Source organism: Vulpes lagopus, chromosome 12 (assembly GCF_018345385.1).
Source record: "Vulpes lagopus strain Blue_001 chromosome 12, ASM1834538v1, whole genome shotgun sequence".
NCBI lineage: Eukaryota > Metazoa > Chordata > Mammalia > Carnivora > Canidae > Vulpes > Vulpes lagopus.
The window spans coordinates 47,560,082-47,577,970 of record NC_054835.1 but is presented as its reverse complement, the minus strand read 5'-3'; the positions used below and the strand labels follow the sequence as shown (position 1 = coordinate 47,577,970).

The following is a 17,889-nucleotide window of genomic DNA, read 5'->3' as shown; positions in this document are numbered from 1 at the left end:
TCTCTTTAATTGCTTTAAAAAAAAGGTTTCAGGGGTATCTCATTTTTAATGACAATATTTTCTAACAGCCAGGTGTAGTTAAACACTAAAATTCCCCAATCATCTTTCCACTTGTTGGCCAGAGACTGCTAACAAGAATTAGGAACAGAAGACCTGAGAAGAAGCAAGGTTCCTGGGATGGCACCAAGATGGGTTACAGAAAAAAGCCAGGAGATTCCATTATCCCACCTTACCAGCCTTGCTTTCTTGGCTAATGCCCAAAGATTTTCCCATTTTAACACAGAACACTTACTGGCCAGATTGAGTTAAAGTCTTTCCAAAGAGATCCACTGAAATAGTCTTACCTCTGTTTCTGTGAGAAGTGTTTTTAGTCTTGTCAAATCTTTTGTTACCATCCCATTCTGAAAAGAGTAGATGAAAAAAGTAAAACTCAGTATATCAGTTCTTTGTTATGGGGGCGTAACTTAATTGCTCCACTGTTTCTAAGGTTTATCTGTAAAAAGACAATGTTATCCTCATCTCCCATCCCACTACCATTCCTGGTGATAATAAAGCTAACTATCTAAAAGCAAAGTTAAAAAAGTAAACAGGACAAAATATACAGTGTAACCTAAAGCACTTTATTCACCTTGTATAAGAGTTTAAAATCAATTCAATAAAATATTCACAATGGATCTCACTGAAAAGCAAGATAGGATATGCAAAGAGAAAAATAAACCTGAACTTTTTTGAGCTTTTCTCTCCCCTAAAACTAATGGACTTATATTTACAAAATGGTGAATTCAATCAGTTACCCATGACTCAGATTCACAAAAAATAACCATTGCACTTTATTTTTTTTTTGACCATTGCACTTTAAAGACAGCTCATTAATAAAGCAGCTGAAGGAAAACAGGCAAAATATTCACGCTTTTAAAATTCAAATTTCACTTGAGATTTAAAAGCAAATACTTCTTCCTAGTTTTAAACTCAAAAACCCAACAAGAGAAACTGTGTAATATACTTAATTTACACAGAAAACTTCCTTAAGGATAGAATTATCTTAATTAATAATAATAATAATAATAATAATGAGAACTCTTTATCATCTATTTAGAAATAAATAGTTATGCAATTTTGCTGTATTAGTAATACAGTTTGGCTTTATATTCACTTGTAAATTTAGTGAAATCAAAGATCAATGTTTAAAAAAAAAGATCAATGTTAAACTGGGGCACCTGGGTGGCACAATCAGTTAAGTGCCCGACTCAGTTTCAGCTCAGGTCATGATCTCAGGATCATGAGATCAAGCATGGTGGGGGGCTCTGTGCACAGAGAGGAGTCTACTTAAGAGTCTCTCTGGGACGCCTGAGTGGCTCAGTGGTTGAGCATCTGCCTTCAGCTCAGGGCGTGATCCTGGAGTCCTGGGATCGAGTCCCACATGGGGCCCCCTGCATGGAGCCTGCTTCTCCCTCTGCTTATGTCTCTGCCTCTCTCTGTGTGTTTCTCATGAATAAATAAATAAAATCTTAAAAAGAAAAAAAAAGAGTCTCTCTTTTCTCTCCCTCTGACCCCCCTGCTTTCTCTATCTTTAAAATAATAAATCTTTTTTAAAAAACCGTAATGTTAAACCAATTAAATAATTCACTGTACAGTAATCCCTCAGAAAATAACTAAATTACCCCCTGAGATGGGTCATTACATTATCCTCAGCAATATATCAAGTACTTTCTTTTTTTTTTTTTAACAACTTTATTTTTTTTATTTATTTATGATAGGCACACAGTGAGAGAGAGAGGCAGAGACACAGGCAGAGGGAGAAGCAGGCTCCATGCACCGGGAGCCCGACGTGGGACTCGATCCCAGGTCTCCAGGATCGCACCCTGGGCCAAAGACAGGCGCTAAACCGCTGCGCCACCCAGGGATCCCCCTCTTTTTTTTTTTTTTAAGTATTTTCCTAATTTCTTTTTTTCCCCAACCAAATATATTTATTTGCAGTGAAAAGATAACTTTGCTCCAGATTTTCACAGTTTACATTGATTCAGAAGACTTAGTGAGGTACAGGGAATTCATGCTGTGTAGCAAGTATATAGATAGTTTCTGCCTTTCACTGTTTTCCATTGATTACTCAGAAATAGCCACAAATTTTGTAACAGTAACCAACTGGTGAAAAAAAGTTTTAACATCTTTTTCTTTTCATTTCTATAGACTGCCAACTCTAAAAGGTCCAAAATGTAGTCCCTCAATTAACTCAACCTAAAACAAACAAAAACTCTAGAAAATTAAATGCTACATAAAAAAAACGTATCCCAGGGCAGCCCCAGTGGCGCAGCAGCCTGGGGTGTGATCCTGGGGACCCAGGATCAAGTCCCACATCAGGCTCCCTGCATGGAACCTGCTTCTCCCTCTGCCTGTGTCTCTGTATCTCTCTCTCTCTCTCTCTCTCTCTCTCTCTGTCTATGAATAAATAAATAAAATCTTTAAAAAATAAAAAATAAACGTATCCCAAAGTCTGAATAGAACTAGGTCATTCGGGCAGCCCTGGTGGTGCAGCGGTTTAGTGCCACCTGCAGGTCAGGGTGTGATCCTGGAGACCCTGGATCGAGTCCCGCGTCAGGCTCTCTGTATGATGCCTGCTTCTCCTCTCCTCCCTCTGCCTGTGTCTCTGCCTCTCTCTCTCTCTCTCTCTCTCTCTCTCTCTCTCTCTCTCCGTCTCTATGAATAAATAAAATCTTTAAAAAAAAATTCATTTAGAACTAGGTCATTCTATCAGAGTGGTCAGAGTGGAGTGTTAATTCACACATATAACATCTTCAAAAACAAAAGTAATTATTAGTTTACATAACTTTAAACATTTTACAAAATAAACCCGACTTAAGAACTCTATAAAATCATACGTCCACAAGAGCATTTTAAAATCCAAAACTAGAGGGCAGCCTGGCTGGCTCAGCAGTTTAGCGCCACCTTCAGCCCAGGGCGTGATCCTGGGGACCCGGGATCAGGTCCCACGTCGGGCTCCCTGCATGGGAGCCCGCTTCTCCCTCTGCCTCTCTTTCTCTCTCTGTGTCTCTCATGAATAAATAAATAAAAAATTTTTTTAAAAAAATCCAAAACTAAGGGTGCCTGGGTGGCTCAGTGGGTTAAGTGTCTGCCTTTGGCTCAGGTCATGATCCCAGGGTTCTGGGATTGAGCCCCACGTGGGGCTCCTTCTCCCTCTGCTCTTCCCTCCTGCTCCTTCCTGCATGCTCCCTCTCTCTCTCTCCCTCTCACATGCTTGCTCGCTCTCTCTCTCTCAAATAAATAAAAAACAATAAACAAACCCCAAAAATAAGGGGTGCACCTGGCTGGCTCAGGTAGTAGAGCACACAACTCTTGATCTCAGGATTGTGAGTTCAAGCCCCACACTGGGCCTAGAGCTTGCTTAAAAAAATAAAATAAATAAATAAAACCCAAAAATATTCCTAGGTTCCATTAAATTATATCTTTAAAGAAAATCATTTACTTATCCTATACTTTCAAAATATTAAAAAGTACCTGCTATTCTTATATATATTATCACAAACCATAAGAATCCCATGATTAAACATCAGTTTATTGAAGAAAAATGAGTATCTAAAGATCCTCATAAATTTTGATTTCTAATAGGAAGTAAGAAGAAAAACGCAAACTTAATTACTTTTCCCTCACAATATGTTTAAGGAGTTCAATGAATGAATCCATTTTCAGACATTTAGAATTAGAGCTCATCAACGTACCAGGGACTCTCCTGTCAGTGACTTGGCAAGAATGTTGGACACAGGTTGGAGTTTTCCTTTCAGCTGCATGCAGCAAAGCACTGCCTGAAAGGCCCCATCTCCCTTGGCCAGGCCTTCTCCCAGCACTGTGAGGAAAGAATAGCCAGCATTAATCACATAACATTCAATGCACATTTTTCTTGATTATAACATTAGCACACTCGCACAAGGATGACTTCTTAAACACTAAAAGAGCTTCATGTACTAGTGAAAAGCAGTGATGTTTCAATTCTAAGAAATACATAAAGACAAGAGAAAACTTGGGGCAACCCACTACAGCCTAAAGCCGGGTAGGATCACATACATCAAAGTCACAGGAAGAAGAGTTCAGCTTAAAGCTCTCTCTCCACTGAAAAATACCATTCAGCTTATGAGTCCTAGGTAAATGAGGGCTATTAAATGACAAAAATATTCTCTGAATAAAGCTTCCACATTTTTACCAGTGACACAAGAGACCTAGTGCCATTAAAATACATAAGAATAAAACTGCAGATCTCAACATGTGGTATTCCTAGGCAGTTAAGAATTAGCTTTTATAAAAACCAGCAAGATTAACTAAGAACCTAATTGTCACATGGCCACAGAGAATGCTAATCTAATTGTTTGCAAGTGTTTACAGATTTAATACAATCACAAGAGCACATATTTCTAACAATACAAAATATACTCATTTTTATGCCATGTCATTTGAGATGATTTCTCCCAGCAACTGCTAATGGCTCAACTAGTAAAACAATCTGTATCTTTCTCTTCACTGCTAAGTCCAAGATTCTATTTTTAGTTTGTACACACTTCAGCTTCCTTTGCAAGAAAATAATTTGCTGAAAGAAAATATTTTGGAAATTGCATTTGTTCCTAATTATTTCGAAGAAAACGTTTTACTATCAGTATATATACTGCATATTTAAAGTCCACTGGGTCTGTTCATATTTATTTTGGTTGTACTGAACATATCCTTTCGTTATGTTCAATTTTTCCTTTACACAAATAACATTACAAGAACACTAATAAAATTCTACATTTAAAATTCCCCATAAGTTCATCACTCAACTAAACTTATTAATGTTCTCTTACAATATTTACATAATTTTTACATGATTGTAACTGATAAAATATAATAGTTTGTATTCTGCTTTATTTTCCCTCAGCCCATTCAACATCTTCCATGGTTCCCTGAGTGTTTATGTTTATCATATTATTGCCCATATGGTGTTCCATCAAGTAGATACATCAACTTATTTAACTACTCCCTGGTTCCAGAACAATCCCAATTTTTAACTATTGAAACTAACAATGTAATAATTATCTTTATGTATATATCCTTTATTGAAGCAGATTACTAAATTGAAAGTTGCAGTCTCTGTATTTAAGAAGGTTTTTATTTAGCTTGTGCCAACTTGTCTCACTCCATCCACATTTACAGATCTACTTGACTATCTCTGGACAATTCCAGTAAGTGATTAACTCCAAAAAATTATCATTAAGAATGTCTTGAACAAAAAAAAAAAAAAAAAGAATGTCTTGAACAGGGGGAGCCCTGGTAGCACAGCGGTTTAGCGCCGCCTGCAGCCCAGGGCCCGATCCTAGAGACACCAGGGATCGAGTCCCACGTCAGGCTCCCTGCGTAGAGCCTGCTTCTCCCTCTGCCTCTCTTGCTCGCTCCGTATCTCTCATGAATAAATAAAATAAAATCTTAAAAAAAAAAAAAAAAAAAAGAATGTCTTGAACATCTTACAAAATTCCCCAGTAAGCCCACATCTCCTTCAGTTTTTACTATCCCTAAAACTATTCAAATATGACCTTTGGCAAGTCACTTTATCTCTCTGGCCCTCAGCGTGGTCATCCGTAAAACAGAAACATATAAATTTGTTGTAAGGATCAAATAATAAAATGCTTTGAAAAAGAAACGATCGTCCTACTTAAAGCTGAACTACTTCTATTCACAAAGTCTACTTCCTCCCCTGTAAAATGGAGGTAACAGAAACTACCTAATAGGGTTGTAGTAAAGATCAATTGTGTTAATTAATGTAAAGTATCTAGCAGTCTCCTCCTAAGAGTTCCCTAGATGTTACCTTTTCCTTCTAAAAACTATACAGCAGGATTGAGAATTGCTAAAGAAATATCCTAATTCCTTTTCAGTAATTGGAATACTAAGAAACTGGTTGTCAAGTGTTAAAGAATGTTTCAGGGAAACAAAAAAAAAATCTAAGAATATTTCAACCTCAAGTGATTATGTCATGTTTAAAGAGTATTAAATCACATGATAGTTTACACAAACACCTTTCACAGATCTTTGGTTTCGTACAAAATTGGCGAATTTTATTTTGCAAAAGTCCTTGCATTACATTTATGTTTGAAGGCCTCAATATTTGTCAAAATTCTGTTTCCTTTTTTCTCTCTCTATTTTTTTTAATCTTTTTTTTTTTAAGATTTTATTTATTCACTCATGAAAGACATAGAGAGAGAGGCAGAGACATAGGCAGAGGGAGAAGCAGGCTCTCTGCAGGAAGCCCGATGCAGGACCCGATCCCAGGACTCCAGGATCACGCCCTGAGCCAAAGGCAGCCGCTCAACCACTGAGCCACGCAGGCATCCCTCTCTCCCTTCTTCTTTTTTTTTTTTTTTTTTTTTAATTTATTTATGATAGTCACACAGAGAGAGGCAGAGACATAGGCAGAAGGAGAAGCAGGCTCCATGCACCAGGAGCCCAATGTGGGATTCGATCCCGGGTCTCCAGGATCGCGCCATGGGCCAAAGGCAGGCGCCAAACCGCTGCACCACCCAGGGATCCCCACCTCTCTCCCTTCTTTAGACAAGAATCAATACTGATATACTTTTTGCCAACTGTTGCCCTAAAATACAATTCAGTTTGTCTTGTAGGATCCCATATGAAGAACTATCACAAAAAAATAGTGAACAATTATAGATAAAAAGCTCTCCTGCTATTGTGTCATATAACAAAATTAAATTGTGGTATTGCCAGCCTGGTCCCTTATTATCTGTAGTATCTTGAAAAGGCTTGAAAGAAAATACGGTACAGCCTTGTGTATTATTAAAATTGCCTTAGCTATAATAATTGAACTTGCCAAAAGAGAGGACATTAAAAATATAATCTAATCTTGAGCAGTTGTAAAAATGTTACAATGCCTTGCAGAAAAATTCTCTTCCCACCAACTATCTGTGAGATTTTACTGTGAGCACACAACTATTCCCAAACTGAACTGCTCCTTCCTGTCTACTAGGAGTTAGTAAGGAGGAGACCCAATACCTTACCTCTGCTGCTATATTCAGGTCTCTCTGTCCCTTCTCATTCTCTAGACTTTTTATTTTTTTAAGATTTTATTTATTTATTCATGAGAGACACAGAGAGGGAGAAAGGCAGAGACACAGGCGGAGGGAGAAGCAGGCTTCAAGTAGGTAGCCTGACATGGGACTCAATCCTGGGTCTCCAGGATCATGCCCTGGGCTGAAGGCAGCACTAAAACACTGAGCCACCCAGGCTGCCCTCATTCTCTAGTCTTTGTAATATGTCTTACTTGAAATGTTTTAGGCTAGAAACTAAGTAATATTAAAGGAATATTCATTCAACCATTTCAACAAAATAGCCTCTCTTAGGTTATCAAAAAAAAAAAAAAAAAACAATCAACAGTTAAAATATAATTCCCCTGGGCCAAAAAAAATAAAATAAAATAAAAAAATAATTCCCCTGGGCCGCCTGGGTGGCTCAGCAGTTAAGCATCTGCCTTCGCCTCAGGGTGTGATCCCAGTGTCCGGGATCAAGTACCACATCCCCGCATCGGACTCCTTGTGAGGAGCCTGCTTCTCCCTCTGCCTGTGTCTCTGCCTTTCTCTCTCCCTCTCTCTCTCTCTCTCATGAATAAATAAAAATTTAAAAATATATATATAATTCCCCTTACTTGTAAAGAATTACATGCAACGAGAAAAGTGATTTAAAATAAGCCTTAAACACAATATATGTTGAGTATGACTGCAGTTTTTCAGTCACATCACTATATTACGTTATTTTTTTCACCAAGCCCTTGGTTATTTCTAAAATCTTTCATTGAAAAGCTAGGCTGGGCCGCCTGGGTGGCTTGGTCAATTAGGTGTATAACTCTTGGTTTTGGCTCAGGTCATGAGCACACAAGTAGGGGGCGCTGCAAGGAGAGGGAGAAGTTGACTCCCGGCTGAGCAGAGAGCCCTATGTAGGCCTCCATCCCAGGACCCTGGGATCATGACCTGAGCCAAAGGCAGATATTTAACGAACTGAGTCACCCAGGCACCTCGAGTTTCATTCTTTTGCATGCAGTTCTCCAGTTTTCCCAGCACCATTTATTGAAGGGATTTTTCCCCATTGTATATTCTTCTCTCCTTTGTCATAGATTGAAAATTTTGGAAAAATACCTTGATTAGGCTTAGCTTTTCTTTCCCTCTTTTTTTTTTAAAGGTATTTTTCTAAAACTAGGGGTGCATGGGTGGCTCAGTGAGTTCTGGGACTGAGCCTCACGTTGGGCTCCCTGCTCAGCAGAGAGTCGGCTTCTCCCTCTCCCTGCTGCACCCCCTACTTGTATGCACTCTTATTCTGTTTCAAATAAATAAATAAAATCTTAAAAAAAAAAAAAAAGGATGAAACTGGACCACTTTCACACACTATAGGCAAAAATAAGCTCAGAATGGATTAAATACCTAAAAGTAAGACCTGAAACCATAAAACTCTTGGAAGAAAACAAAGGCAGTAATCTCTTTGACATCAGCCTCAGCAGCATTTTTCTAGATATGTCTCCTCAGGCAAGGGAAACAAAAGCAAAAATAAACTACTAGGACTACACCAAAATAAAAAGCTTCTGAACAGCAAGGGAAACCATCAACAAAATGAAAAGGCAACCTACTGAATGGCAAAACATATTTGCATATAATACATCCAAAAAGGGGTTGACACCCAAAATATAAAAAGAACTTATACAACTCAACACCAAGAAAATAAACAACCTGATTAAAAAATGGGCAAAGGACCTGAATAGGCATTCTGCCAAAGAAGACATAAAGATGGGCAATAGATACATGAAAAGATGTTAAACATCACTATCATCAGGAAATGCAAATCGAAACTGCAATGACATATCACCTCATACCTGTCAGAATGCCTATAATCAAAAAGAAAAAAAAAAGTGTTGTGAGGATGTGGAGAAAAATGAACCCTTCTGCACTATTGGTAGAAATGCAAATTAGGTGCAGCCACTGTGGGAAACAGTGTGGAAGTTCCTCAAAAAATTAAAAATAGAAATACCATACAATCCAGTAATTCCATTACTGGCTATTTACCCAACGAAAACAAAAACATTAATTTAAAAAAATATATATGCACTTCTATGTTTATTGCAGCAGTGTTTACAACAGCCAAGATATAGAAGCAACCCAAGTGTGCACTGATGAATAAATAGATTAATAAGAAAAAAAAATAGATTAAGAAGATGCAGTACAGGGGTTGCTGGGTGGCTCACTCCCTTTAAATGTCTGACTCTTAGGTTTCAGCTCAAGTCCTGATTTCAGGGTCATTGAGATCATGTCAGGATTCTTTCCCTCTTTCTCTCCTGCCCCTCTCTCTATTCTCCTTTGAGTGCCCATGCATATGCACACTGTAAAATAAATAATTTTTAAAAATCTTTTTTTTTAAGATTTTATTTATTTATTCATAGACACACAGAGAGAGAGGCAGAGACACAGGCAGAGGGAGAAGCAGACTCCATGCAGGGAACCCAACATGGGACTCGATCCTGGGTCTCCAGGATCACACCCCGGGCTGCAGGCAGTGCCAAACCGCTGAGCCACCGGGGCTGCCCTTAACATCTTTTTTTAAAAAAAGAAGATGCAGGGATCCCTGGGTGGCGCAGCGGCTTAGCACCGCCTTCAGCCCAGGGTGTGATCCTGGAGTCCGGGGATCAAGTCCCATGTCGGGCTCCCTGCATGGAGCCTGCTTCTCCCTCTGCCTGTGTCTCTGTCTCTCTCTCTTTCTCTGTGTCTCTCATGAATAAATAAATAAAATCTTTAAAAAAAAAAAAAAAAGAAGAAGATGCAGTACACTGCAGGCACACACAAATATATGCACACTATAGAATGTTACTCAGCAATGAAAAAGAATGAGATCTTGCCATTTGTGACAACATGGATAGACCTAGACAGTATCAGTAAGTGAAATGAATCAGATAAAGATAAATACCATATGATTTCACTTAAATGTGGAATTTAAAAAACTAAACAAATTTAAAAGACAGAAACAACCATAAATACAGAGCACAGACTGATGATGGGGGCGGGGCGGGGAGGGGACAACAGGTGAAGGGAGTGATAAGGGAGTGATCTATACTACAGCTTTCCAGTTATGGAATGAGTAAGTCAGGAGGATGAAAGAAAGGTACAGCATAGGGAAATAGGGAATAGTCAATGGAACTGTAACAGCATTGTATGGTGACAGATGATGGCTATACTTGTGGTAAACACAGCAACATAACCTATAGACCTGTTGAAGCACTATGCTATACACACCTGAAACTAATCTAACACTGTGTCAGCCATACATCAATTAAAAACAAATTAATGATTGGTCACCTGGCTGGCTCAATTGGTAGAGCATGCAAATCTTGATCTCAGAGTTTTGAGTTTGAGCTCCATGCTAGGTATAAATATTACTTAAAAAAAAATGACATTCTCACCTAGGGTTTAAAAATCTGGCCACGTTAGGAAAAATATTCATTGATGTTTATGATGATTGAGTTTGATCTATGTATTACATGTAGCATAATACTCCTTTAGTTGATACTTTCTTTTTATTTCACTTTTGCCATTTTTCTCATTCTATTTTGGTATTTTTAAGTCTTAATTTTAATTCCAGTTAAACTTATGTTCAGAAAATGAAAACAGAATGCCCACCTCATTTACCCAGTGTTCACAAGTGTGACAACTCTCACTATCTACAACACAACACCAAACTCAGAACTAAGGTCCCTGAACATAGAGCCTATATATAGTTCATTTTTAAGATGCCCTCAAGTCCTTACTTAGATTCTATTCACTCTTTTTGAAGTAAAATTCCAACTTTAAATTTTATTATTCTAATTAGTTCCTGGCTTGAAAAAAATCAGCCATAAAAAACATTTTGGGAATAACCAAAAAATCTGATTATATTTTTAAAGATTTATTTATTTATTTATTCATAATAGAGAGAGAGAGAGAGAGAGAGAGAGAGAGAGAGAAAGAGGCAGAGACACAGGAGGAGGGAGAAGCAGGGTCCATGCCAGGAGCCCAACATGGGACTCGATCCTGGGACTCCAGGATGGCGCCCTGGGCCAAAGGCAGGTGCTAAACCACTGAGCCACCCAGGGATCCCCAAAAATCTGATTATAGACTGGACTTTAGGTAATATTAAGGAATCACGGTCAATCTTATTTGGTTCATAATAAAACTGTTGTTATACAATTATGGCCTTATTTTTTGGAGATGTGTACTAATGTATTTAGGAGGTAAATAACATGAGGTCTGTCATTGTTTTCAAATATTTCAGAAAAAAAGGGAATATGATAATGTTACACTCTAAGTTTTGAGAATATGGATGCTTATTAAACTTCTATTTTCCAGGAACCTGGGTGGCCCAGTTGGTTGAGCATCTGCCTTTGGCTCGAGCCATGATCCCAGGGTCCCAGGATCAAGTCCCACATCAGGCTTGGTAATACATTTATACATTTGGTAATACATCAGCAGTGGGGAGTCTGCTTCTCTCTCTGCCCTTCCCCCCTGCTTGTGATCTCGATCTCGATCTCTCTCTCTCTCTCTCTAATAAATAAATAAAATCTTTAAAAAATAGATAAACAAACTTCCATTTTCTTACAAGAAAATATTTTAATTTCTTCATTACAAAAAAAACAACTAATGTTTTTTAATTCTGTAACAAACAATGCCTATCAGATTTCCTAACCCTGCCCGACAAAGTGAAATCTGAAAGTCAGAAGCAGCAAATGGAAAAGAGGTGGAAGGTAGTTACAATGAGACATGTTGAGAGTTGCAAGGAATGCAAACTGACAGCCTGACAGTAAGGGAACAGACGTCAAAACAATATGGTATAAAAAAGGGAAGCGTAAGGTTAGGGCCAGTAGGAGAGGAGCTATTCCACAGCTCTCCAGCATTACAAAACAGGGTCATCATTAACAGACTGAAATTCTTGACTTGCTTTGTATTACTAACCCACTGCCTAATCATGGTATTTTATCTTATATAACATTTCCAAAAGTTGAAAGAAAAAAAAAATTCATCTAAGAACAGAACCTACAGCTAGCAATACATACATATAAACTTAGCCAATACTACCAAATATCTATTTCAAATAAACAACTTCATATATGCTGCTTTTGCACTCAGGTAATAAGCATTTTCCAAGTTCTTCCATATCACATAAATGGTAACAAGGAATGCACTGAATTTAATTAGAGAACTCCTCCCATACTGGAAGCTAAATGATTTTTCACTTTTATACACAGCGCTGCACTGAACACCACTGCACATACAATTTCTTCCTTCTTTTGGATTATTTACTTGGGATAGCATCCCAGAAATAAGATTAGTGGGTCAAAGGGTATAAATGTATTACCAAGCTGCATTCTCCCTCACACTCCACTAACACAAGAGTGTACTTATTGCATTACAACTTTATCCTGATGTTGGTTAAACTTTTTTCTCCCAACATTATAGAGGTATAATTGGTATATTAAAAAAAAAAAACACACAATGTATAAATTTGGTAAGTCTGCATATATATATATATATATATATATATATATATATATACACACCCATGTCACTGTCAGCAAGATATAGCTAATAAACATATCCATCACCTCCAAAAGTTTCCTGGTTAAACATTTACTTTAATAATTAAGTAGTTGTAAAATAGTATCTAACTTTAAAATGCTAAGTAAGACAACAGAAAAATGCAACACTTTCCATATGCTCCTTCACTAGCAGCGTTTACTCATTTACTGGTCTGTGACTTTTCACAAGTCATTTAACCTTCTGGGACTTTGTACGTCTCCAAAATGAGAAAACTGTACCAATCTCACTAATACTCAGGGGAGTGAAAATTAAACAAAGAGGATCTGTTTCTCTCACATGAGACTGGCAAAATGTCAAGACTGACAGGTTCCAGTACTACTAAGATTACAGCATAGGCATTCTCATGTATTGCTACAGAAGTGTGTGCATCGGAAACAAATCTGACAGTGTTCCATTAAAACTATAAGCATATAATTTTAACCCAGATATCCATTTTCTTGAAGATTTTATTTATTCATGAGGGACAAAGAGAGAGAGAAGCAAAGATATAGACAGAGGGAGAAGCAGGCTTGCCGTGGGGAGCCCGATGCGGGACCTGATCCCAGGACCCCGGAATCACGACCTGAGCCAAAGGCAGCCGCTCAACCACTGAGCCAGCCAGGTGCCCCAGATATCCAATTTTTTTTTTAAGATTTTATTTATTTATTCATGAGAGACAGAGAGAGAGAGAGAGAGGCAGAGATACAGGCAGAGGGAGAAGCAGGCTCCATCCAGGGAGCCCAATGTGGGACTTGATCCCCAGATTCTAGGATCATGCCTTGGGCCCAAGGCAGGTGCTCAACTGCTGAGCCACCCAGGCATCCCACCAGATATTCAATTTTTAAAACTCCTTTACCCATGGGCACCTGGGTGGCACAGTCAGTTAAGTGTCCGACTCTTCATTTCAGCTCAAGTCATGATCTCAGGGTGAGAAGATTGGCCCACATCTAGTTCTTCACTCAGCAGGGGGTCTGCTTAAGATTCTCTCTCCCTCTTCCTGTTCTTGCCCCTCCCTCACTCTCTCACTCTTACTCTCTCTAAAAAGTTTTTTAAAAAATAAAGAAAACAAAACAGGGGTGCCCGGGTGGCTCAGTTAAGTGTCTGCCTCTGGCTCAGGTCATGATCCCAGGGTCCCATGGAGCTCCTTGCTCAGCGGCTAGCCTGCTTCTCCCTCTCCCTCTGCTGCTCCCCCTGCTTGAGCTCTCTCTCTGTGTCGAATAGATAAAATCTTTTAAAAATAAATAAAAATAAAATAAAACCTTTTAAAAATAAGTAATTTCTAAAAATTAAATAAAACTCCTTCACCTAGACATCCAACTTTTAAGACTATACTACAGAAACAAACATTAAGAATAAATTTTTTTTAAATTTTTTTATTTATTTATGATAGTCACACACATACACAGAGAGAGAGAGGCAGAGACATAGGCAGAGGGAGAAGCAGGCTCCATGCACCGGGAGCCCCACATGGGATTCGATCCCGGGTCTCCAGGATTGCACCGTGGGTCAAAGTCAGGCGCCAAACCGCTGCGCCACCCAGGGATCCCCAAGAATAAATTTTTATTACAAGATGGATTATAATTGACAAACTAGAAAACTATAACCACCTGATGCCCATCAATGGGAGAATTTTTAAGTAAATATGAAACACAGTATGGAATATTAAGCAGTAATTGGAACTGGTGGAACTTAGAAAGATATCCATGATCTGTTGGTATATAAGAAATCTGTTAGTCACATAAATCCTTCTTAATTTTTATTTTTTTTAATTTGTTTATTCATGAAAGACATGGAGAGAGAGAGAGAGAGAGAGAGAGAGAAAGAGAGAGAGAGACACAGGCAGAGGGAGAAGCAGGCTCCATGCAGGGAGCCCGACGTGGGACTTGATCCCAGGTCTCCAGGATCACGCCCTGGGCTGCACGCGGCGCTAACCCGCTGAGCCACCCGGGCTGCCCCCTTCTTAATTTTTAAAGGAAAACCCCTATCTACATATGATAAGCATCTGTGTTAGTCACTATAAAGAAAGGCACCAAAGATACAGCAAACTAGCAACAATGACTTCTTCAGATGAGGTAAAAAGGGGAAACCATTCACTTCTTCATATTCCCCTATATCATTTGACTTACTTATTTTGGCTTGTTGGTAATTTTAAATGTCCACAGATAGAAAAGATTTTATTTAAGGAGGTTCACATTCTTCAGTGAATGGTTAAATTAGGTCCATTATGCCACAGGAATAAGACGGTTTTGTAAGGTTTACAACAAAAACCATTAATACTTCTAAAAGTTTTGATACAAAAGTGTAATAAACAAGGTTAACTTCTGTTTAACACTTCAGCACCCCTTTCCCAAATTCTGGATAAATGAAACATTATATTATTTAAATCACTGAGCTGTGCCAAAGATCCCACCAAAAGTGTGTGAGAATGTACGCTGAACACCCTCACCCAATCACTCCTAGATTCATTCCAGTGAACTCGCAGCAATCATGAAGAAAATGATTCCTATTCTATAAGTACCCAAGGAGCAAGAATCTTCTTAATTAATTTCTCGCCCAAAGAAAACAGGAAAAAGCATGAAGCAGCACCCCAGACAATCTTTCCTCTCTAAGGGAAATCTATACTGAAAGGAAAACACATTTTAGGAGGGACAGGCAAGCATTTCAATCCTTCCAAGCTTAACATTTAATCACTGTGTGTTACAATTCTTAAAATTTGGCTCTTACTGACTGAAAATATTCACACAAATTTGAAAAGGACACTATCAATGTTCTCATCTGTGACTAGGAACAATATTCAAGTGTACACTCATCAGGACAGGTAAGCTGTCATCCAAATTAGTTACCAGTCACCACAGTAAGGTAGAGTTTTTAATCTCTCTTGAAATTAGCATATAAAAAACATAATCTTAAACATTGCTAATTTAAATAACCCAATATTTCCAAAACAGAAAACAATACCATTTTTAAACATACCATGCCTACAATCTTCATCAGCTTGCCCATAGTTTTTCTGCAAAATAAAAAATACAAGATAAAAGTAAGTAGTTCAAGGACTGCTTAAAACAGATTTTATTAAATTTTAAAAAAAGGCTCAGCTTTGCTTCAAACTTTAATTATTAATGCTTCAAATATAATATTCACAGAGCAAAACTAATTCATGTATGCTCCGAGGATTACATAGTACTCTACAAGTAAACATTACAATGTACTTCTCTGTCCATTTACTTGCTCCTACTTCTCACTTTCTCTAGCTCCAAATCACCAGAACCTCCTCCTTCATGATCGCCCTCAGTTAACGACTTCACTGAGAAAACCAAAACCTTGAGAAAAGAATTTCTGTGGACTGTCACACCATGTCTACCTGCTTCCCAGCACACTTGGCTTTCCACCTGTCGGGCTCCCTGCATGGAGCCTGCTTCTCTCTCTGCCTATGTCTCCACCTCTCTGTGTGTGTCTCTAATGCATAAGTAAATAAAATCTTTAAAAATTAAAATAAAAAACTAAAAAATCCCTCTCTTGGAGCACCTAGATGACTCAGTCAGTTAAGCATCTGCCTTCAGCTCAGGTCATGATCCTGGGGTCCTGGGACTGAGTCCCGCATCGGGCTCCCTGCTCAGCAGGGAGGCTACTTCTCCCTCTGCCCCTCCACCAGCTCATGCTTTCTCTCGCTCGTTCTCCCTCTCTCAAATAAATAAATAAAATCTTTTTTTCTTAAGATTTTATTTATTCATGAGAGACAGAGAGAGAGAGAGAGAGAGAGAGAGGGGAAGAGACACAGGCAGAGGGTGAAGCAGACTCCATGCAGGGAGCCCAATGTGGGACCCAATCCCGGGTCTCCAGGATTACGCCCTGGGCCGAAGGCAGGCGCTAAACACTTAGCCACCCAGGGATCCCCCAATAAATAAAATCATAAAAAAAAAATCCTTCTTAGGGATCCCTGGGTGGCTCAGCGGTTCAGCACCTGCCTTTGGCCCAGGGTGTGATCTGGAGTCCTGGGGTCAAGTCCCGTGTCGGGCTCCCTACATGGAGCCTGCTTCTCCCTCTGCCTGTGTCTCTGCCTCTCTCTCTCTCTCTCTCTCTCTCTCTCTCTCTCTCTCATGTCTATCATGAATAAATAAGTAAACTCTTTAAAATAAAAAATCCTTCTCTTGACTTCACTTCTCCCATCAGCTACCACTGCCACTTTTTTGTGCTTCTTTGGGACAAAACTCAAGAACTATCTATACTCGTGAATTTCAATTCCTTCCCCATGACTCTCCCTTTTTTTTTTAAAAAAGGTTTTATTTTGTTTTTTAAGATTTTATTTATTTATTCACAGACACACAGAGAGAGAGGCAGAGACACAGGCAGAGGGAGAAGCAGGCTCCATGCAGGGAGCCCGATGTGGGACTCAATCCCGGGTCTCCAGGATCACACCCCAGGCTGCAGGCAGCGCCAAACCGCTATGCCACCAGGGCTGCCCCCCATGACTCTCCTTAGTCAGCTGTTCACCTATCACTCCATGGAAGCTGTTCTCACGGAGGTCTCCAATGACCTGTACTGTATCCAGGTAGACACACACTACATTTCCATATTCCCATTCAGATACACTATCACATCCCAGTCAACTCACAACTGTCACTACTCAGTTCACAGCAACTGACGCTGCTAAACACTCCTTCACTTGGATCCACTTTCCTCACCTGGCTGCCTATACGTAGCCCTCCCTTGGCTTTCCCTTCCATCAAGGGTTACTCCAGGCTGCTCTTCTGGTCCTTCCTCTTCTCCCCAGCCTCCTAACACTGTATTGCCATAATCTAAGTCCTCAGTCCCTTCCTCTTCTCTACGTACACTCATTTCCTTGGTGATCTGACCCAGGCTCAAGACTTTACAGAGATATCACTTATGGGCCATCAACTCTTACGTCAGTATCTCTGACCCAGACCTCTCTTCCAAACTGCACACCTGCATACCTGACTTCTTACTCAGCATCTCGAGATGGGTATCTAAATGACATCTCAGACTCAGTATGTCCAAAACTGAACTCCGATCTTCCCCCACAAAACCTGCTCACCATCCACAGCCCTGTCATCTCAGTTAAAGGAAACTCCACTTTCCAATTGCTCAGACAAAACAATATTGAAGTAAGGAATCTGTGACTACTCCCTCCTTCTTCCTCTCTGCATTCATGTGTTAGGAAATCTTACTAGTTCTACCTTCAACTTAGAATCAGAACCAAACCACTTCTCACTCTCTCCACTACCACCATTTTGTCTGA

General features: G+C 39.2%; 1 protein-coding gene across 5 annotated transcripts in view; it reads right to left on the bottom strand.

Annotated features, from left to right (window-relative positions):
* Positions 1 to 17,889, bottom strand: part of HELZ (helicase with zinc finger) — a 159,819-nt gene that overhangs the window by 113,596 nt on the left and 28,334 nt on the right. For all 5 annotated transcript variants that reach the window (XM_041723762.1, XM_041723763.1, XM_041723761.1 and 2 more), the window contains 3 exons: positions 15,606 to 15,642; positions 3,735 to 3,859; positions 345 to 401 (listed from right to left, as the gene is read on the bottom strand). In XM_041723762.1, the coding sequence (XP_041579696.1) occupies positions 345 to 401; positions 3,735 to 3,859; positions 15,606 to 15,642 (219 nt within the window). The remainder of the gene's footprint in view (positions 1 to 344; positions 402 to 3,734; positions 3,860 to 15,605; positions 15,643 to 17,889) is intronic.